At 32.7% G+C, this 23,053-nt stretch overlaps 2 protein-coding genes across 3 annotated transcripts in view; one reads left to right on the top strand and one right to left on the bottom strand.

Moving 5' to 3' along the window:
- Positions 1-23,053, top strand: part of LOC140450060 (glucose dehydrogenase [FAD, quinone]-like) — a 367,487-nt gene that overhangs the window by 84,305 nt on the left and 260,129 nt on the right. The gene's annotated exons all lie outside the window — the stretch shown is intronic.
- The window catches only part of LOC140450061 (proton-coupled amino acid transporter-like protein pathetic), a 527,271-nt gene that overhangs the window by 368,916 nt on the left and 135,302 nt on the right, over positions 1-23,053 (bottom strand). The window contains exon 1 of one of the 2 annotated variants that reach the window (XM_072543490.1): positions 6,473-6,608. The exons of the other annotated variant lie outside the window; for it this stretch is intronic. Coding sequence (XP_072399591.1) covers positions 6,473-6,502 — 30 coding nt within the window. The 5' untranslated portion in view covers positions 6,503-6,608. Of the gene's footprint in view, positions 1-6,472; positions 6,609-23,053 lie in introns of those variants that run through there. 2 annotated transcript variants of the gene reach the window in all.

Raw genomic sequence — 23,053 nt, 5'->3', positions numbered from 1 at the left:
TTTTCCGTATGTTCAGATCTCAACGACAATATCAAGTAGTGTTTGCAGATCTTCTTGACTAGAAGCTAGGAGTACTGTATCGTCCGCATATCACAAATTATTGATGACTTTACCGTTCACAAGTATTTATTAAGAGTGCAAAAGGGAAAATAGTTGATAACCACAATAAAAATAGCCAAAATCGAATACCTGGGTCACATCATGAGGAACAGCGAAAGATATGGGTTGCTGCAATTAATGCTACAAGAAAAAGTAAAAGAAAAACGAGGACAACGAAGGCAAAGAATTTCCTGGTTGAAAAATCTACGTAAGTGGTTCAACACAACAACCACAAATATTTATAGAGTAGCAGTTTGCAAAATACAGATTGCCAACATCCGAAACAGATAGACACTACAAGAAGAAGAGAACATTCGGCTCAGAAACCTAAACCATGACAAAACCAAACTGAACTATTGTTAAAGCGTTTTGAATGCAAAATACTGAGAAAAATGTATGGCCCGACAGTTCATAGGATAACAGCATACTATCAAATTAGAATAAATGAAGAACTGGAAACCTTGTATTACCAACCAAACATCATCAACGAGATAAAAACTTAAAGACTAAAGTGGGTAGGACATGTGCATAGAGCCAATAAAGAAAGGATCATCAAATATATTGGAAGGAACATTCGATCGGCAGGACACCCCATAGACAGACCTAGACTCAAATTTTTAAACAATATAAAAGATTTGCATGCCATGTTAGTACACAACTGTCTAAAAGATATGTTTGGGCGAAGTATACGGAGGCAAGTGGTACGGATAGCGACGACCCACAAAGAGTTGTGAAGCTACATAGAAAGAGAAAGAACGAGAGACAAAAACTTTTATTAATTAAAGTCTATTTGTTGGTACCAAGAGAACTAAAATAATCCTTGAAGTAATGTTATAAGTTGATGATTGTATAAAGCTAACTTTAAATCTGTTAACAAGACATTTTTTGTGTATTTCGTCATCATCGTTACCTATAAAACGTTTTATTTGAGATTAACCCTAATAACTTAATCCTAAACTCCGTCTGCAGTTTTGTTGGGTGGATCAAGTAGCTTGACAGAACTGTTGCCGGTCCCAAACCCGGATAAAGGAGGAGGGAGTCTACACCCTATTGATAGTCTTTAAAACCATACAGCTCATAGAAACAGGATTATGCCTCAGGAATGATTTCATTACGCCGACTAACGCGAGAAAGAGGAAAACGAATTTATCTAAAACGAAGAAGAAAAAAGGAGAGGGACAAATTATGCTAGATGACTATCTGATGATTTACAGTGGTGTTGTGAAAGAAACCAAAGCCAAAGAAGGAGTAGCCCTATTAGTACACAGAAAATGTTTACACCAAGTACAAGAATGTAAAAATAACTCTGAAAGAATAGTATGTAACTGTAAAAGTTAAACTGGATGTCAAACTTCTAAATGTGATAGCAATCTATGCACCCAAGAACAGCAGAGATACCACCAGAAGGAAAAACTTCTACGAACACCTTCAGACTGTCATGAACGAGAGCCCAAATGATGAATATATAGTCCGTCTAGAAAGTATCCGGAATTTTATATTTTTCCTAATTTTAATAGATTTCCTTTTGGTAACATTTTAAGACGAAGGAAATGCATCTGTTAGGTTGTGCCAATAGTAGGTTATGGACAAAATCGCATGACAACACCATCTGTCAAATATTGTTGTTTGTAAACAGACTTAAGATTTGTGAAATAATGTCGCAAGTAGAAAAAAGAAAAGTGGTGGAATATTTGTATAGAAAGGGTGTCCGAAACGTTAAAAAATTAGTGCAATTGACTGAACTCGAAAAAGTGCAGAATATGAGACAATAAAGAGGATAAAAATGGCATAGATATGAGACATAGACCAGTTTCTGGTAGACCCGAAGATTCGCGGAAACAATTTAAATGCTTTAGAGGCTTTAGGACGACAAAATCCGCGCCTAGTGTTTCGAAAATTAGTGAACAGATTTGGAAATCAACGAAGAATAAAAGTGTGCCCAAAAACTGTCTGCATGTTACTGAAAAAGCAAGGCTATATATCAAGGAATCTAAAAAAAATCCCTACAATGACACCTCTGCAAAGGCAACGAAGAATAGAGTTTTGTCAGCGTTTTCGAGAAGATAATTTTAATAATGTCTTTATATCTGATGAAAGTTGTTTCGAGGTTAGTGCAAATCATGTAAAAGTCCTATCAAGAAAAAATGTTAGCGTTCAAATTTCCCATTGGGGAGCAATATCTCAGCGTGGTGCTACATCTCTCTGTATAGTTAATGGTACTGTTGTGTATGTAATGTAGTGCGAAATATTGTGACATCTCAAATGGTTTTCTTCTTGAAACGGCTCATGTTTTTGATCCGTAGGGGTGGCGTTTTCAGTAAGATAATATATACTCAAGCTTGGATGCAAGAACACGAAGCAACAATTCCGCGGCCAGTAGCATCTCCAGATCTTAGCCGCATGGAAAACATATGGAGACTGAAGTGGAAAGAGCAGCGCCGCGAGATAAAACTGGTTTGATTCGGTCAGTTTTACACCATTACCGAAAATTATGGCTTTGGCCTACTTTCGGGTGTACCTGGACGTTTAGTTAAGTGTTTAGATTTAAATGGAGATTGTATAAGTAAATGAGATGAATTATTTTTTGAAATTTTATATTTCAAGTGATAGAAATAAATACCGTAAAATTATAATTCTGCTTTCTTTTTTCCGGATGCTTTCTAGACGGACTATATAATCATTATGGGTGATTTTAACGTACTTGTTGGCAATGATATAGTTCCAGGAATAAAACAGCAATACAACGAAAATATCAGAAATGAAAACGGAGGCCTTCTGACGGATCTCTGCAGCATAAACAACATACATATTAATAAAACATTTTTCCCGCACAAAGAACAATACAAATACACTTTTGAAAACAGTAGAGGTCAAAGATCTATGATAGACTATATTCTGTCGAATAGAGTTACAGCCCTCTCAAATCTTGAATGCAAGGGAACATCTGCAAAAATAGGAAGCGATCATAAATTGATATTGTGCAAAATCCGAATGAAAATACATATATGTGATAACAAAATACCAGAATACACCACAAAGAAAAAAGTCGAAAGCTAACAGGATGATTCCACAAGATACTTATTCCAAAAAACAATAACCGAAAAAAGCAGGAACACAGAAATATATATCTAATATTATCTATATACTGTGATACTAAATATATCACAGAAAGTGATGGAGTCGAAGAAAGCTGGGCAAAAATTAAGTTTAATATCGTAGCCTCGGCCAAGGAAGTTTTTGGTGCAAGAAATATAAATAAAAATAAATCGTTACTAAGGCGAAGATCCATGGTTTTGTTCAGAAGTGAAATGTAAAGGAAAGAGAAAAGCTTACGTGAAATACATGTCAACCAAAACACAAGAGGCATACCATAATTACAAGACAATTAGAAACGAAACACATGCATTTGTAAGAAAAATAAAAAATGATCACTGGGAACGCTTTTCGAAAGAAATGGAACATGATTTTTACGGTCTGCAAAAGTAAATATGGAGGCTTCATAAGAGGTCAAAGAACGGAGGTAAAGGAACTAATAGAACCAAAACACATAGAAAAGGATACGTGGATTGACTATCTAAAATAGCTTTATGCAGAGGAAGAACAAACGACGCTAGAACCGAAAACACCAGAAATTATCACAAATGAAGAACTTAATATAAATGTACAGGAAGTACGAAAAATACTTGATAACCCGAAGAACAGAAAAGCAGCAGGTAAAGGCAGAATACCAAACGAATTACTTACTTGTGGAGCAGCAATGACAGAACAATTAACAACATTAATTAATAAAATTATAGAAGACAATAAAATACCGGAAGAATGGAGAACGAGCGAACTAATTCTACAATTCAAAAAAGGAAATAAAAAACAGCTAGAAAACTACAGAGGTAAACTTGTTAAATACTATGCTAAAACCTACAACTAAAATTTTACAAGAGCTAATAAATCAGAGGATTATTTAGCAGATGAACAACAGGGTTTTCGTAGTGAAAGATCGTGTACAGATGTAATATTCTTTATAAAGCAAATTACTGAGAAATCATTAGAGTATAATAGACCAGCATTTCTGTGTTTGATTGACCTAAAGAAAGCGTTTGATAGAGTAAGACTCAGAGATGTAATCGATCTTCTGTATAAAGTTCCTCTAAATATTATAAAAACTATCGAAAACATCTACCAAAACAACACAATGGAAGTCAGAATAGATAGACAACTTACAGAACCTATAGGAATAGGCAGCGGACTAAGACAAGGGGAGTCATTGAGCCTCATGCTCTTCAATTTGATCATGAATGAAATCATCAAAAGCGTTAGCAAATGAAGAGGATACAGAATGGAAAACAAAGAAATAAAAATACTCTGTTATGCAGACGACGCAATATTTATAACCCAAGATGAAGATAGTCTGCAAAGACTGGTCCACAGATTTAACATAAGAGCAAAAGAATTTAACATGACAATCTCATCTCAGAAAACTAAAACAATAGTAGTCAGCAAAGAACCAACAAGATATAAAATAGAAATTGATGGCATCAGTATTGAACAGGTAATGGAAATAAAATACCTGGGAATTATACTGTCCAGCTATGTAGACTTGGACAAAGAAGTGAGAGATCAAGCACAAAAAGCGAATAGACTGGTAGGCTGCCTTAATAACACTATATAGCAAAACAGATTTGAGATGTGGTTTTATAGAAGAATGCTGAGAATATCATGGACAGCAAGGATCACGAACAAGGAAGTTCTAGAAAATATGAAGAAGGAACCAGAGATTGTGTTTACGATCAAACGCATAAAATTGCAATATCTGGGACACGTTATGAGAAATCAGCACCGTTACTCCCTGCTGCAGTCTATATTGCAAGGTAAAGTCAAAGGTAAGCGGGGACCCGGTAGAAGGAGAATATCATGGCTGCGGAATTTAAGAACATGGTATAAGAAAACCTCAACGGAGCTGTTTCGAGCCGCAGCGAGCAAGGTCATGATTGCCAATATGATTTCCAACATCCGAAACGGATAGGAACCAGAAGAAGAAGAAGCAAAACAGACACATTAACACTAAGATGAAGTCAAGAATTTATAAAACCAGTGTAAGACCAATAATGATATATGCCTCAGAAACAAGACCCGACACAGCCACAACGCAAAGGCTACTGGGAATGGCAGGGATGAGAATACTAAGAAAAATTACAGGAAATACGCTGAGAGATCGAAAGAGAAGTGAAGACATTAGAAGAAAATATAACGTACAGTGTATAACTGAATGGACACAAAATAGACAAAAAGAATGGAATAACCACATAAGCAGAATGGAGGAGAATCGGCAGAAGAAGTATCGGACGATCGCGCAAAAGATGTAGTGACAACCTTCCATGGAGGTATTAATCCGCCAAAGAACAAGCAGAATTGCTTATAAAGAGGAAGAAGAAGAAAAAATTTGCGTGCCATGGAGAGACCCAGCTGTCTAAAAGATATGTTTGAGCAAAGTATCGGGAGCAAGTCGTATGGGCAGCGACTACACATGAAGAGTTGTGAAGCTACAGAGAGAGACAGAAAGAGAGACGAAAAACTTGTATTTGTTGGTACCAAAAGAAATAAAATAATCCTTGGAGTAATGTGACAAGTTAATGAGTGAATACAGCTAACTTTAAATCCGTTTACAAGACATTTTTTTGCAGTTCGTCATCATCGTTGCCTATAAAACGTTTTATTTGGGATTAACCCTAATAACTTAAATAACATAAACTTTTGTTGAAGTCTGACATTCATTATTGAATTTCTGAACATGCACGAATACCTTAACGTATAGACATTTGTTTTTAATTCTACTGAAAGTTGATTGCAATGTTGTGGAATGGTTTGGATAAGATTACATGAATAAATTACCAAGTTTTTTATCAGAATTCTATTTATTAATGAATATTTAACTTTTTTCGAAAAGTTTTATTTTTAAAAGTACATTTCATTAAATCTCTTCTTATATTTTGGTGAGTGTTTGGCGTATATAATCTAGGTATCTAAAGAAGCACTAAAATATTACTTGATTTTCTGATAATGGGAAGTGCTACCCTTTAAGTCCATAAACAGAAATAGAAGGTTGAATATATGAATATCAATTTTTAACATGAGGATCGACCCGACTGTTTTTCTATATTTTTTTTATAGATATTTTAAATACACAATACATTTTTCCTGAATTAAAAGTAAGGCAGAAAATCATAGGCTGTAAAGATTCCAAATAGAAAAAAAATCATAAAAAATATCACACTATTATAGGATCACTGATTTAACAAAAAACTGTTAACACACGCACACACAAGAAAAATACAAACACAAAATTTTAATAAAAACAATCCAAACCATTCCTTGTTACCTGTTTCATTTCAGCAAGCTCCATTTTCATTACCCGAACGAGGTCAAATTACAAAACAAGCGAGAGCTAGAGAGAGAGGTTAGATCATGTTTTGATCAATATCCGGAAAAAAAACAAATAGACTAGTACTATAGGCATAGGTTTACTAATGATCTGCCAACTGTTTTGCTCCTAGTACATATACTCAGCGTAACGGTGTTGCCAATTTTCGACAAAACCATTACACATTATTTTCAATGACTACGATATTTAAAAATAATTCAATATTAAAACAAGAAATTAATCCAAGAGAACTAAAAAAGAGCCAGGCGTATAAATTAATAAAAAAGGGAATAGCAACTTAGAAATAATGTAATTTAGAGAAGCAGTCAACTGATAAGATAAACGCTGTCAAAAATATAAATATTAAAATAAAATACAAAATAAAATTATGGAATTATCAAAATGTATTTGCTAAGCTGTCTAGAAAAAATATAGCAAAGGAAGGAATATTATCTTATTCTCGAACAATATCTCTGAATAGTCCAGTAATATGGGCGGAAAATAGGACCTTACGTCCAAATTCTGTAGGACTACATGAATTTAGCTGAAAATTTGGATTTAAGCTTGTCTTTACCCTACTCTGTAAAAGGCCTTACATGGGTGAAGTGTGCTTTTGTTTTTAAGTGGTTAAAACTACCTCTAATTGGAAATAACGGGAAAACACGTACGTTTTATGCAATAAAATCTGATTGAATTAAATAAAATAAACATATTCTATGATAATTTGTACTTTAATACAAATTTTCAACCCTTAGAAACCACCGCTTATGACGTAAATAACGTTAAAAAATAATTTTTTGAGATGTAAAATGCTTACCTTATCAATTCAAATCAGTAACAATTTATTCATGTCTTTTGAAATGATATTTCATTGGATTCAAGTTTTTAAACCCTAGAAAGCAACCCTTTATGCAAAAAATACTTAAAAGCCTTTTTAGGATTTAAAATGTTTTAATTTGCCATTTAGATAATTAAATTCATTTCTCGCTTATGAAACGATATTTCTTTAATTTAAACTCTTCAATTCCTAAAAATCATCCCTAAAGACGAATACAACGTTAAAAATTGTTTTCTTTTAACTCTCTACCGCATACGAAACCTTTTATGCTGTCTTTCTTTCTTTCTTTCTTTCTCTCCTTCCTTTTATCCTATCAGGGTGTCGGATTTGGGCTAGCTATTTTAATTTCCATTTACCCACCTCTTCCATTCTTTTCTGTTTCCTGCCATTATTTTCAATTCCTCGAGTGATTTTTGTTTAAGTTTTCCCGCCTCTACTACTTGCTGTATCCATTTTTTTCTTGGTCTGCCTCTTTTTCTTTTTCCGATATTTTTTGCTTCATAAATTTTTCTTGCTATTCTATTGGATTGCATCCTCATCAGATGCCCATACCAGTTCATTTGTCTCTTTGCTATTTTGTTCATTATCGGTTCCTGGTTGGCCATTCTCCTAATAGTCTCGTTGCTTAATCTATCCCATTTTGTCTTTCCAACTATCCTTCTTAGATGTCTCATCTCCATTGCGTTTATCCTGCTCTTATGTTTTTCCATTGTCCAGTTTTGACTTGCATAGAGCACAGTCGGTATCACTATTGTGTTGTATATTTTTATTCTTGTTTCTCGTGCAAGTTCTCTTTTTCCCATTATTGGGGCTAACGCATAATATAACATGTTTGATTTCTTTGCTCTATTTGTTATTTCCCAGTCTATTTTTCCGTCATTAGTTATTATACTTCCCAGGTATTCGTAAGTTGTTACTATTTCCAATTCTGAGTTTTTACATTTTATCTTTATTTGATTATCTTCCTTATCTCCTTTACCGCTGATTATCATTATCTTACTTTTTCCTCGTTTATCTCCATTTTAAGTTCTTCTATTTGTTCTACCCATATATCCATTAGTTTTTGCATTTTATTCTCGGAATCTGCTATTAGTACTATGTCGTCTGCATACATTAAGGACTCTATTGTTACCGGTTGTAATCTGCGGTAACCTAATATTGTCTGTAGTTGATTAGTTCTGACTCTAGTGTTTCTTATATGTTTCTTTTATGCTGTCAAAATTTTTAAAGTGTAGTATGCATAATATCCACCACCCATCGAAAATTCTGACTAAATCATAGTTAGTACTTATTATACTACGCATCTGTATGTTTGGTTGTCTAGCAGTCAAGAGAAAGATCGTTCTAACCTCATTCGTTGGTACACGTGTAGTGAATGAACGGTACCTTATCTATGACTCCAATTTCAAGGAATATTTTTTATAGAAATAGTAAATTTATTTGTTAAAAAAAAATTTTGGAGAAAGTAAATATTATTTTTTATTGTATAAATATTTTTCTACATCGACTTTCACATGGTTTCGTATGCATTCTGTCTAAATTGGTATAAATCCTTAAAATCCATAAATGGTTTCGAATGCATTCAGCCTTATTTTAGATATACTGTTTTTAGAAAATTTGTCATTTGGTTTTTGTTTTCAGAATGGATCCTAGAAAGTTTTATGGCTCATCTAAATTCGTTAACCGTATTTCTAGTGATGGAGAACTAAGACGATTTAGGTTCAGATTCAGATCATGAGTATATTCCTCGATGGCGTCAGTCCCAGTTTGAACAATCAAACATAAAAGCTCTGCAGAATAACATAAATAAACCTGCCATATTACCAAAAACGAAATAAAGCAATTCATAGGAACTATAATATTTATGTCATTGGTGAAATTACCATCATCGAGACTTTACTGGAATGCAACTGTAGGTCAACCACAAGTATTTGAACCTATGACCTGCAACAGATGGGAGGTTATAAAGAAACACCTTCATTTTAGTGATAATAGTAACTCCGTTCCTGTTGGTAATCCAGGCCATGATAAACTGTTTAAAATTCGACCTCTATTAGACAAGATTAAACAACGCCTTTTACTGGTTCACAAGAAGAGACATCTCGCTGTTGACCAACAAATTATCCCTATGAAATGCCGGCACCACCTCAAACAATATAATCCGACAAAACCTCACAAGTGGGGATACAAAAATCAAATACATAGAGGGTTTTCAGATGAGGATACTGTATGCGAGATACTGTATGCGAGATACAGAATTTGCGATGGCTGCTGTATCGGTTTCACGGGCATGCTCGTCAGTATGAAAATAGTAGCAGTGCAGTGCGGTTATATTTTTGGATTATGGATGTAGAAGAGAATGTTATGCTGTGGTACATATTAAATAAAAAGAAAAAGAAACTGAAAAGACGACGTAATTTGTGGGTTCATCCTATTGTAGAATTAAGAGAAACCAAGGGAACGTATAATTTGCTGTATCAAGATTTATTGCAAGATCCATCGAAGTTTTTTAATTATTTTCGAATGTCTGTGAAGTCGTTTGAAGAACTTTATAAAATTTTGGAAATTCAATTGAGTAAAAAAGACACAACTATGCGTAAAAGTATTTCGTCAAAAGAACGGCTTGACTTTAAGTTAAAGTTAAAGTCTATGACTTAAATTTAAAATAAATCTGTGTACTTATCTCCAATTTGTAAATTGTTTACCTCGCCCTAAATAAAAAATAACCGTATTCCTTTCACAATAATGTAGTTTTATATTCGTTAAATAATCAAAATTTCAATTAGCAAACTTTTAAAACTAAACTGTATACGTATGTAACAAAATACCTATGTATTTATAATAAAAACATGTTTACCTCTTACCATATTCATTTTGCTGTACTGCAGTCATGGCCTTAAAATTGTCGCACATTTGCTTAGAAATTTCGACCCAGCACTGCTGCTTTTTATTTCTATTGCAGTAATCTGGCGATGCTGTATCCCATAGACAGGGATTTGATTATACCAAACAAATAAATTTGTCGTTATCAAATACAGCACGCTCCATTATTTAACTATATTCAGAAAACACCTTCTTTCTTTCGTTGCTCATTCACAATTATTCGACAGAAAATCGCGCGTCTATGGAATGTGGTGCAAAAGTATTCGTGTCTGAAAGCGTTCATTTAACGTAATGTTTCTTCTGTATCTGGCATACGCATTCAGTCGTCGGCGACAGGAAGGGCCGAGATACTGAATTCGGTATCTCGTATACTGTATCTCTCGCGCGTCCCGTGTGAAAAGCTCCATTTGAGTCTATGTAATATCTGCGTCTCGGATACGCGTATCTCGGATACGCGTATCTCGGATACAGTATCCTCGTCTGAAAGGGGGCTTAGTGGTGTATCAGGTTTTAGTTATGACTTTGATATTTTTGCTGTTAAAAAAAGCAATACTTTTCCAAATGGAGCTCCTGATTTAGGAGTCAGTGGAAATGTTGTCATTAGACTGACAGACACAGTGCCAAAGAACGTTAATCACAAAATATTGTGTTCCAAATTCAGGAATCCCATCCGAAAATAACTAAAGAAAAAAAAACCCGGTTTCATTGTAAAAAAAGTTGCCCTTGTTGAAGACCTAAACATAAGTCTAACAACTTGGTTCGATAATAAGCCAGTAAATATGTTATCAACTTACGTTGGTAGTGAACCTAAAACCACAAAATGTAGGTACTTCCGAAAAGAAAAAACGTAAAAAGAGATACGAGACTTATTAGACTCAATGCTGGGGCTTTACAGAATCCATCTAAGATCAAGAAAATTGTATAAACGAATTTTTTTCCTTTGGTTGGATCTATGTGTTGTGAACGCATGGATACTCTGGCGTAGAAAAATGAAAAAAATGCTGTATGCCATTATTTGACTTCAAACAAGCCAGTTCTGAACAATTATGTAAGTCTGGGAAGTCACTACCATGAAAGACAGGTCGTCCAGTATAAAAAAATTGGACTCCAATGTCTAGTTATCAAGGAACTCCAACGTCCAGTTGCCAAGGAACTCCACCTCTGTTGACCAATGCGTACGGACAACATTGGACACATGCCAGAATGGAAAAATATTGCCAAGTGTCAAATATGTACAAAAAAAACTTACACCAAATGTATAAAGTATAAAGTATTTTTATGTTATAATGAAAAAAGAAATTGTCTATCACAATTTCATAACTAATGTATTTTTGTATGTCAAAATTTTAATAAAATCTGTTTGTATAATGCATGCGAAACCACATATGGATTTTCAAAAAATCTTCCAGTTTGTAGTTATTGCATATGAAACCATATATGGGTTTACAAAAAAACTTCTATATATAGGACTAAACAGTTATTTTAAATGTAATAAGGCCTTTTATATACTTTAATAAAAATCACAATACATAAAAATATTTTTTATTTCATGTTTGCAATAATTCATACAGCAGAGGGCTAAAATAGATAATATTTAAGTAGCTAGTGTCGATGTACACTATCCCAGGGAGACCGACGGCTTAACATGCCCTCTAAAGTACGGTACACAGCTCCTATTATTTTTAGAAATGAAGATGTCATTGTTGGTATCCAGATTTTTATCTACATAACTATTATGCGTACTTTAGATATGTGAGAACACCAAAATACGTATATTTTTCACGCTCCAAAAATATCTCCAAAAATATCATTGTTTTTCTTGAGATAATCAGTCAGTCAGTTAATTTTTAAGCTTTGATATATGTATACATAGTCATTTAAAAGGTAATTTCAAGGGGTATAAGGCTAGGTTTATTATAAAGCGAAAACCCATAGTTTTGAAAAATTTAGGTGTGAAGCATTTGAAACGGGGAGTGTTCACACCAAGACATACATTTTTACGGTACAGAAGTTTATAAAAACGAGAACATTTATTAAAAAAAGAAATACATTTGTGTTCATTATATTTTCTTACCTAAACGTCATAGTTTTTAAGTTCTTTTGAAAAATAAACACTTTTTTAGAAATTTTCAAAATAGACCATACAATTTAATATACTGTACTATACTATCTAATATACTAATAAAAACTGTCCTCAGGTTTTTCAACTACGAGTTCTGGCGTCTTCCAACTGATCTCTTGCCTTGCATTTTATCTTCTAATATGATTTGGAGTCATTCATATCATTCACCTCTCAATACATGACCCACGTATTGTATTGTCCTCTCTTTGATTATGCTGAGTAATTCATTTTGTTTACTCATGAGCCGAAATACCTTACCATTGGTAATTTTTGGTACCATGGAATTCTAAGCATCCGTCTGTATATATACATTTCAAAGGCACCTATTCTTTTTTCTGTGACTCCATTGTCCAACTTTCACAGCCATGCAGCAAAATAGAGAAAACTTAACATCTGATCATTCGAATTATGAGCTCTAGGCTAAGGTCTGATATTGTAAAAAATGTTTTCATGTTTATGAGTGTTTTCCTCGCTTGTTCGATTCTTGACAAGATTTCTTGACAGGATTACACTGGCTCTTGATATTTGCTCCCAAATATTTAATGAAAGTTACCTGTTCTATTATTTGTCCCTTGCTGTACAAATGTACGTTTATTGGTATCTTTGAAAATACTAGAATTTTAGTTTTAGAAACATTTAGATGTAAACCGAACATTTTGCTATGACGAACTACCGCATTTATTGTATTTTGTAGTTCTTGTGCGTTGCTTACTATTAGGACGGTATCATCAGCGTACCTGATGTTGTCTGCGTATTCCTTTAATCTTGATTCCACCTTGATCTAATGCTTTTCTAAACGTAGATTCCGAATACAGATTAAATAATAGTGGTGATAATACGCAACTTGTCGCACTCTTCGTCGGATTCGTATATCTTCGGATATTGTGTGCTCTATTTCAATTTTTGCCGTTTGGTGCCAATATATTTCTGAGATAATTCGCAAGTCTGGTTCGTCAATTCCAGTTGTTCTCAGAATTTCGATCATCTTTTGATGGTTAACACAGTCAAATGCTTTTCTATAATCAATAAAACATGTACGTACATCTTCATTCATGTCTCCGCATCACTGTGTTAACACATTTAAGGCAAAAACAGCTTCTCGTGTTCCCAGTCCATTTCGAAATTCGAATTGATTGTCACTCATCTGAAACTCACACTTCTTGTAAATTTGTGTATGAATGACTCTGAGAAAAGTTTTAAGGACATGAGACTTGCGCATGCTTAATATTCGATAGTCATCACAGTGTAAGGCATTGGATTTTTTGGTTATGTTACGAATGTTGATTTTAGCAATTCTGATAGTATTTTACCTGTGTCATATATCTTATTGAATAGTACTGTTATTAAGTCGAGGCTTTTACTTGCGTTGTCTGCAATTAATTTAAATATTTCGACATTGATATTGTCTGGACCGACGGCTTTTCCGTTCTTCTGAGCTTTTACTGCATAAATAACTTATTATTTTGTTATTTTTGGGTCTTGTACATTTATTCGTCAGGTCGTCGACATAACAAGGTCTATCATCGTCAAAATGTATTATTTCCATTTCTCCAGTTTGTCTTCTGTATCTATAGCTATCTCGTTATTATTATTTTTTAATATTGTTTCCTGTCTCTTTCTGTGCCTAGCTGTCATTTCTTACACTTGTTTATTTACATTAAAGGTGTATGTTTCCTGAACTTATTAAATTTTTAGATATCCAGTTTTCTTTAGCTTCTCTGCACTTTTTTCTAATGATTTTATTGACTCGTTTGTATTCCATTGGATTTTTTTTATGTTTTGGTCTTACGTCCATGATCTCTTGCGTTATCCATTCTTGTTTTCTGTTGCTTTTCGTAAATCCGATGTTGTCTTCTTGTATCTTTGTTATTTTCGATTTTAGAACAGTCCACGTTACTTCAACGTGTGTCTGTACCAAGTTCTCTAACGTTTCTATTTTTTTCTCAACCTTGATGTTTATTTCATTTTTCTTATCAGGTCTCTTCAGTTGTGAGATATCTTTTTCTTTTAACATTTTTGCCCTTTTTATTGTAAGAAACCTTTTTAGTCTAAATCCATTATATGTAACTGGATTGTGATCGCTATGAATGTCAGCTCCAGGATATTTTTTAGTAGATTTTATGTACTTCTTGAAGTAGTTATCGAGCAAAATGAAGTCAATTTGATCTCTAATAATTTTATCTTTTCTGTTTGCAAGTGATTTTCAAGTGTATAGCCTTCTAGGATGTTGTTTGAAGAAGATGTTTGTCTCGTTCGGCACCACGACAACACGGCACCGTGTTCTATCAATTTACCGTTGAATAAATTGATCCAAATATTCATAAAAAAATGTTTTCTTTCACCGGCCATATCTCAGTTTGTACTGTATCTAGAATATCTTGTAAAAGATGAATTTAATTCTTCTTTATTATTGTTTTCTATCCTTTTTTATTAAAGGCAAATTTTTAAATTTATTTATAAAAAACTGTTGCAATTTATGTTATTGCACGACAAATTTGACACTATTGGGTCTAAAATCGCATATTTATCCACAAACAGAGCATAAAAAGAATAAAACAAAAAAAAATTGTTTGGAAATCGTTCAGAATATAATTGCCCTGACCTGTCTAGGAAATAATGTAGACAGGGAAGGAATAGTATCTCATCATCAGTTCCGTATAAACATCATCGCTGCATCTAAAAATTCGGAGAACTTATACCAAGAGTTGAAGAAAAAAGTTTGTAACTTGGTCTTGGTTAGAAAAAGAATTGCACTGGCGAAGCAAGCCATGACAAAACTAACAAAGATTTGGAAAAGTCATCGCAATACGCTTACCATACAAATATATTGTTGGACATTAAAACAAATTGATAAAAAGAAAATAGATGCCTTTAAGATACATTGCTGGCGTTGAGTGCTAACAGTGCGATGGACCAAGAAAAGAACTAATACGTCAAGCCTTCAACAGATACAAGTAAAGAAGAGACTACCTACTATAGTAGCTGAAAATATAGCTTAGTTTTTTTGGAAACATCATTAGAAGAACTGGTTTGGAAAGACTTACAGTGGAGGGCATAGTCCACGAGAAAAGAAGTCACGAAAGATTTCTAACCTAAAGTTCTTATTGCGAAACTCACAGGCAAGACTATATCATTGCGCATTGTTTGATTGAAAACAGGCTACCGACTAGAAAGAAGAAGGATAAAAAAATTCGTTAATAAGTGTTTAGTTTGTTGTTTTTTGTTAAGCGATTTTAGTGAAACATTAAAAATTAATTAGGTACTTTAAATACAGCTCTCCATGGGGAGGTTTTGGACACCTGTTGGTAATAAACAATATATACCGAGGTGATCGTTGGTCTAGACGTTCCAAAAGTGTTTGAATTTAGGAATCCAGTAGAAGTGTATTTTAAATAATTATGTGTGTGTGTGTGTGTGTGTAGAAAAACTAAATGTGCAGAATGTCAATATTCTGCACCCTATGTCGGTAGGAAATATTTGGTATAAAAAATGGAACGTGCAAAATATTTGAGAAATAAAAACATAGAAAGAGACCCTGTCAAGATAATATTAAAATCAATAGCAGATGCGATCAAGTTCGTCGCAAATATGTAAACAAAATGTAATTTAAAACGTATTTACAATAAAATCTAATATCAAACTCAAGAATTGTAGTAGTTAAAATACGTCTGCAAAGAAAGTAGAAAAATAAGCAAACTAGTATAAATATTTAAAAAACAATTGTAGTCAATTTTAAAGATAACATGTCGCTCAGTTAATTTTGTACATTTTAGAAACTTTTATAGGTAGAGTCGCGTATTGTTACAAATGTTTTTGACAAAAGATTTTGACATCTTACTAAGCAGTGCAAAAGTAATTAGGAACTTTAGAAATGCATAACCAAGTAAATTCCAGCTCCAGGGGACATGAGAATTCCGGAATAAGGTGTTCTCATGCCCTAAGATCAAAGAGGTCACATCTCTTGGAGACAGTATCTTCCTGTCCCCAAGCTATCTCCACCCTCCTTAATTGCAGACATAATGTTAAAGATGCTTTACTTGTTTTTGATCTTGGATGGTCTGAGAAAGTATATTATGTAGTTCAGTAAAGTTCAGTAGTGGAAATATTATATACATTGTTAAAGAACCAAAATGCAAAATTCAAAACGGTCTCGAATTTATTCTTTATGAGACCAGTTGATAAATCTGAATTGATCCAAACAATCAGTAGTATCAAAAGCAAATCTTCCCGTTGTACTGATGGATTATCCATAAACGTTTTCTTAAATCTCCCAAAATATGTGTTGAAAGTCCTGGTCTCATTAATTAAAGATTCCTTTAAAAAAGGTACATTTCCAGAGTGCCTAAAGACAGCCATTATTATTAGTCTTCATAAGGGTGGTGAAAAATCGAATGTCTGCAACTATAGACCTATTGTCTTACTACCGGTCCTATCCAAACTGACCGACTGATGTTATTTGTTCGTTGAAAACAATATTTTATTACAAAGTAAGTTCAGCTTTTTATCTAATAAATGTACCAGCGATGCTAAAATGTGGTTTGTACTACATGAGGTCTATCAAGCACTAAACAATAAACTTTATATTGCCACTGATTTTGTGACTATGCCAAGCTTTTGATTGTGTAAATCACGACATTTTGATAAAAAAAACTAAATTTCTACGGAATTCGAGGTCAATTTCATTTGAGGAATAGGAAACAACTAGTTGTCTAGTCACAAAAGCATTGTATGTGGTGTACCACAAGGTTTAGTACTGGATCCTCTACTTTCTTTATCTTTATAAATGACATCACTAACTTAAAAATCGATGGAAAAATTTTTCTTTTTACTGATGATACCAGTATTACCTGGAGGAACTCTAATATTGCAACTCTTCATGCAATTATAACTTCTGATCTACTTAAAATAAAAACCTGGTCCGACTCTAATTTACCCCTTTTAATGTGGATAAGACAGTAGCATTATCCTATAAAGAAGCTCTTCAACCTTTGCTCCTTAACAACAGCCAGAAAAATATTGTTGATTCTGTAAAATTTCTTGGTATTTTTATAGACAGTAACCTTAAATGGTCCCTTCATATCGATTTGTTAAGTAAGAAACTAGCCTCAGCCTGTTATGCAATAAGATCTGTTTCGAAGGAAATAAATTTAGCACTATTAATTATATATCACTTATAAATCATACAACTAACTAAAGTATTTATATATTTATATTTGGGTATCACAAGCAGAAACTTATTCGTAGACTAGTCCGTAAGGTTTTATTACGCAATTTGCAATTTAGTTAAATTTTGCAAATGATTGTATATTTTATCTTTTATTTTGTGATATTGACGATTTATCTAATTTTAGTAAATTTCAATTGGTATTGTTATTTTTTTTTACTTTTTGTAAGCTTTGTCCATAAAATTGTACAATTTTCAGTGACAATAATGCATATTTCTATTCTATACTTCGTTTTCGTTAATAGGTGCAAATATTTTTCTTATTACTTTTTTTTTCTCTCCAGAAAAAGAAGACATCCAATTTTCGCTTTGTGTCTTCAGTCATCACTCTCGCATCCATAACATACTATTGGTCTCATAATAGGTGTGAAGACCATGATTTTCGATCCCCAGTGTGTGTTTTTGGAGCGGAACACATGGGCGAGAGAAAAGTAAGCTTTGTTTCCCTTTACTATTCTTCTTAATTTCTGGTTCTTCTGCTCCATCCGTATTTAATATAACTCTCAAATATGTTAAACTTTCTACAGTTTCAATATCGTCCTCTAATTCAACTGTGCGTCTGTTTTCCCTAGCTATTGCCTGTCTTTTAAATATTTATTTCTAGTCCGGTCTCTTTTGCCTCTGGTTTGAATTGTGATTAGGAAGACTATACTGAATAATAAAGTGTATTGCAAACCATAATATCGTGTTTTTCTTATCCAAACGTAAAACTAATTAAACAGTCTATTATGTGGCTTTAGCTAGTAATTTTCAATATACAATATTTTTAATATACTTTAAATTGTATTCGTATTATTTCTGGAAAACAATTAAAAATCTTCTTCTTCATGTGCCTTGTCCGTTCCGAACGTTGGCGATCAACATGGCTATTCTGACTTTGTTTACGGCAGATCTAAATAGTTCAGCAGATGACAATCCGAACCATTGCCGCAAGTTTTGGAACCACGAGTGTCTTCTCCTCCCTGGACCCCTTCTGCTGTATATTTTCCCTTGAACGATCAGCTGTAGTACTCTATATTTATTATGTCTCATAACGTGACCCAAGTATTCCAACTTTCTTTTCTTTATACTTATTCCTACCTCTCTCTCTTTACCTATCCGGCGTAGTACCTCTTCGTTGGTCACGTGCTCAGTCCAGGATATATATATATAATATACGTCGGTAAGCCCACATTTCGAAGGCCTCTACTTTTTTCATCAATGTTGCTGTCATTGTCCACGCCTCCATTCCATATAACAACACCGGGAATACATAACATTTCAGAAGTCGAATTTTGAGAGGTAGGGTGAGGCTTTTAGAGGTGAAAATTTGCTTCATGCTAGTGAACGATGCTCTTGCCTTTTCTACTCTTATACGTATTTCCTTCGCTTGATCCCAATTTGAGTTAACTGTTGTTCCCAAGTAGATGTATGAATCCAGGTGTTCAATTCTTTCATTGTCTAATATCAGTTGCTGTGGTGGTTGTTGGGTTTTGCTTACTAACATCCATTTGGTTTTTGTGATATTTAGTCTGAGTCCGTATTGTGCACTTGTTTTTTGTATCTTACTCATTAGGCAACTCAGTTCCTCCATGCTACTTGCTAGAATCACAGTGTCATCAGCATTTATTAAAAATCTATTAATAAGTATTAGTCACATTTGCTCTAAATATATGCAACTATTTTATACATCGAGTTTCGACATAAGTTCATTGGATAAGTCTCATTTTGTTACAATCAAAGGTGAATTCTAATTCTTGATTTGTTAATTTGACAAAAAAATCATGTTCATTATAAATTTCTAGAAATTCCCGAGATCGAGCACAGTCTGGCAACCCAGAGGCATACGCTGATCTGATTAGACAATAAATTTATTTCGAACCACTGGAATCGACTCTAAAATTAAATTTAAATGGAGGGAATTGCGTGTCGGGCTACGTCATTGAAATCTATTTTGAAAATCGGAATGCACTGATTCCACTCTGGAAAAATGATGTCTACGCGATGAGTGATAGATGAGACCAGACGATGTTTCAAAAAAACTCACAAGTCGGCATCAGTTTATAGCACTCAATGATGCAGTTTTATTGTGCGATTTTAATTTGATGCTGTAAATACTGGAAAATGGGTCAAGTAAATATGCAATGATATTATTTGTAACAACGGTCAATGTGGGTGGAAGCACATCGCTTTATAATAGAAAGATTACCTTGCTACTACATTTTTTATATCTTTATATCAATGAAATAATTTAACAACTAGATACTATTAAAACTTATGTGAAGACAACTGGAGAATCTGAGTGAAATTAAAACTGCCATAGTTTTTAAAGGATATAGGCAAAATATAAGGTATAAATATAGGCAAAATGCTCTCACTATCAGAATTTAATTTTTTTTCGTTCTATGTTCTATGTGATTAAAAAATAAGATAGCCTAATTTTAACTCGCCATCTCCTCTTCCTTATCCTACCCACAAAAACCTCATTTTTTCGTTTTTAGTATTTTTGTTTTTTCGGTGAGTTGCAATTTAATTAAAAAATTTTAAAAATTCACCTGCAAAGTTGAGGCTTTTAAAAAATATTTTTTTATAGACCCATAGGTTAAATATATATTCCAAAAAAATGATCTTCTTTTTTCGACAAAAGCGTTTAACTTTTTTTTGAGATAGTTGTTGTGTGCCACCTTCAAAAACCCTAAAAACTGTATTTTTAGGTGTTTTTTTGGGTTTTCAACATTTTGTAGCCTTTAAAATAGATTAGATCAAGGTTTTTTTATAGGTTATATATAATTTGAAGTAACTGAATCCTTTAAGACATTCAAAAATTGGACGAAACAGCCTTAAATCGCAAAAAAAAAGTTTTTGTTTCAGGGTTTTTAAGGGTTTTTGCGGTAATAACGAAACAACTTAAATCAATTTATCCCCCCTTCTCTTTATAACTGTTTCTTCAAAATTTAAAAGAGCACGTCAGTATATATATATATATATATATATATATATATATATATATATATATATAGGGAGGGGGAAGAATTTTTATGCAAAATTCATAGCCTCAAATGTAACAAAATACTGCCCCGCATCAACCCCCAGTTTCTTTTTTTAAATAAGTGTGGTCTAGTGGCACATCATTTGAAAGGTATTTGTTTTTTTCACCTGTTTTTTATGTTCAAAAACATAAAATTTGACCAAATTAACTAATTAGATGTTCATAGTGACCTCCAATACAATAATTCTACCAACCTGCAAATAGATATCAACACGCCACTGTGTCAAGATATTTTTTTTTCTTTTTGTAAAAATATCACTTTTTCATATGAATTTTCTTTTAAAGATAATGAATCTAATTATAAAAAGGTAAAAGAAATAATAAATTAGACTTACTCACAATCAATTTAATTTACTCACACCAACAATTATTTCAAAGAAAGTTTGCAACTTTGTTATACATTTTGATTACAAATGTACACATTTAATTACCAAATAATCACTTAAGTTTGTTCTGTAATTTTGACTAAACTGAGTTTAAAAACATAAAATTTGACCAAATTAACTAATTAGATGTTCATAGTGACCTCCAATACAATAATTCTACCAACCTGCAAATAGATATCAACACGCCACTGTGTCAAGATATTTTTTTTTCTTTTTGTAAAAATATCACTTTTTCATATGAATTTTCTTTTAAAGATAATGAATCTAATTATAAAAAGGTAAAAGAAATAATAAATTAGACTTACTCACAATCAATTTAATTTACTCACACCAACAATTATTTCAAAGAAAGTTTGCAACTTTGTTATACATTTTGATTACAAATGTACACATTTAATTACCAAATAATCACTTAAGTTTGTTCTGTAATTTTGACTAAACTGAGTTAGTTATCATAGAAGATGTATTTCAATTATTCATATTGTTACATTGAAATTTAATTATTTAAAGTTAGTTAAAGTATGCCAATATTTCAACTAACTTTGATATCTAAAATTAAAAAATTTTAGAGACATTTATTAATATCAGCTTATTTCATAAAACTAGATAACTTAACTTACAGTAATTAAAATAGAAGAAGAACTGTCACACTTTAACCTACATTTGTCAAATTTACCTCTAAAATCTAATAAATAACATAAAAAACTCATTGTCTCCAAGTAAGAGATGTAGTGTTTTCAAATCCTCCCCCTTTTTTAAATTTAATGTCTGTTTCGCCCCCCCTTTTTAAGTGTTTTCTGTGTGTTTTCTGTGTGTCTTAAAGTGTCTTTAATTTTTGATCTTTTTAACTTTAAATACTGGACTTTACAACCATTTGCCACATATTACAACAGAACTTTATCAAAGAAATTTGATAATTACAAGTTGATAGAATTGCACACCCACAAAATTTTTTACATCTAATCTCATTCATTGTCTCACAACTGTCACCTTCAAAAATAAAATCTCAATAAATAACACACATTTCATAAATATATCTCTAGAATAAATATAAATAACTTTTAAATAACTCAATGGTATAGAACATTACTTTAATCAAACAAACAATTACATTACACCTATCTTTACTTCATTGGATAAAATCTGTCTCCTCAAGAACTTCCCCGTTTACTGTCAAACAATTACAATAGCAGACTTAAGTTCTCCAATCAACAATACAGGATAGTTTGAACCATGTCCTTTCAACCATCAATTAATAGAGCACCGGCATGTAAGTAATGTTTTATTTATTTGTTCATTTATTAATTTATTACAGTTTAATAGACTATTTTACCAATTTGTGGGTCTTACCTTGTCTTCTTAAACATTTTATTCATTTTAAAAAACCACAGACATGTAATATTGGCATAATTACTGTAATTTATATAATTTATATCATCTATCTTTGTTTATCTTTATTAGACAACACCCCAATATGAGTTTATTATTTCAGCATTTATTTAACTTTGTATCGAGACCTGAAGATGCTTTGCATATTGTAGAAAGCGAAACCGGTCGTCTGGATAGTTAAATTAAATTGATTGTGAGTAAGTCTAATTTATTATTCCTTTTACCTTTTGAAATGGACTCACACAAGCAACACATTCATGATTTGAATCTAATTATCTTCTTTACCAGGTTACCTTTGATTTGAGATTTGTCAACGACTGATTAATCAGAGATATTATTGTAAAGACTTACAAAAATGAGATATTATAGTGAAGAAAGAATAGAATTATTTAAGCTATACTGTAGAAATAACCAGTGAGCTAAGGCTACGGCAAGGATCTTTAATACGAACCACCCAGAAAAAAACGTAAGTCACCAATAGGTTAAACATTTAACTGATAAGTTTGAAGCTGCAGGTGACGTTAACAAAACAAAGCACGAAGTAGACCATGGAGTGCAAAATGAAGCAAGTGAAGTGGCGGTATTGGGTCATTTCGAAATGGATAATCCATAGTTTATCAGACAACTATCCCATGCATCTAGTGTATTAGCATCTAGTGTTTATCGAAT

This window comes from Diabrotica undecimpunctata, chromosome 9, assembly GCF_040954645.1.
Source record: "Diabrotica undecimpunctata isolate CICGRU chromosome 9, icDiaUnde3, whole genome shotgun sequence".
NCBI classification, from domain to species: Eukaryota; Metazoa; Arthropoda; class Insecta; order Coleoptera; family Chrysomelidae; genus Diabrotica; species Diabrotica undecimpunctata.
This window is presented reverse-complemented; position numbering and strand designations above follow the sequence as displayed.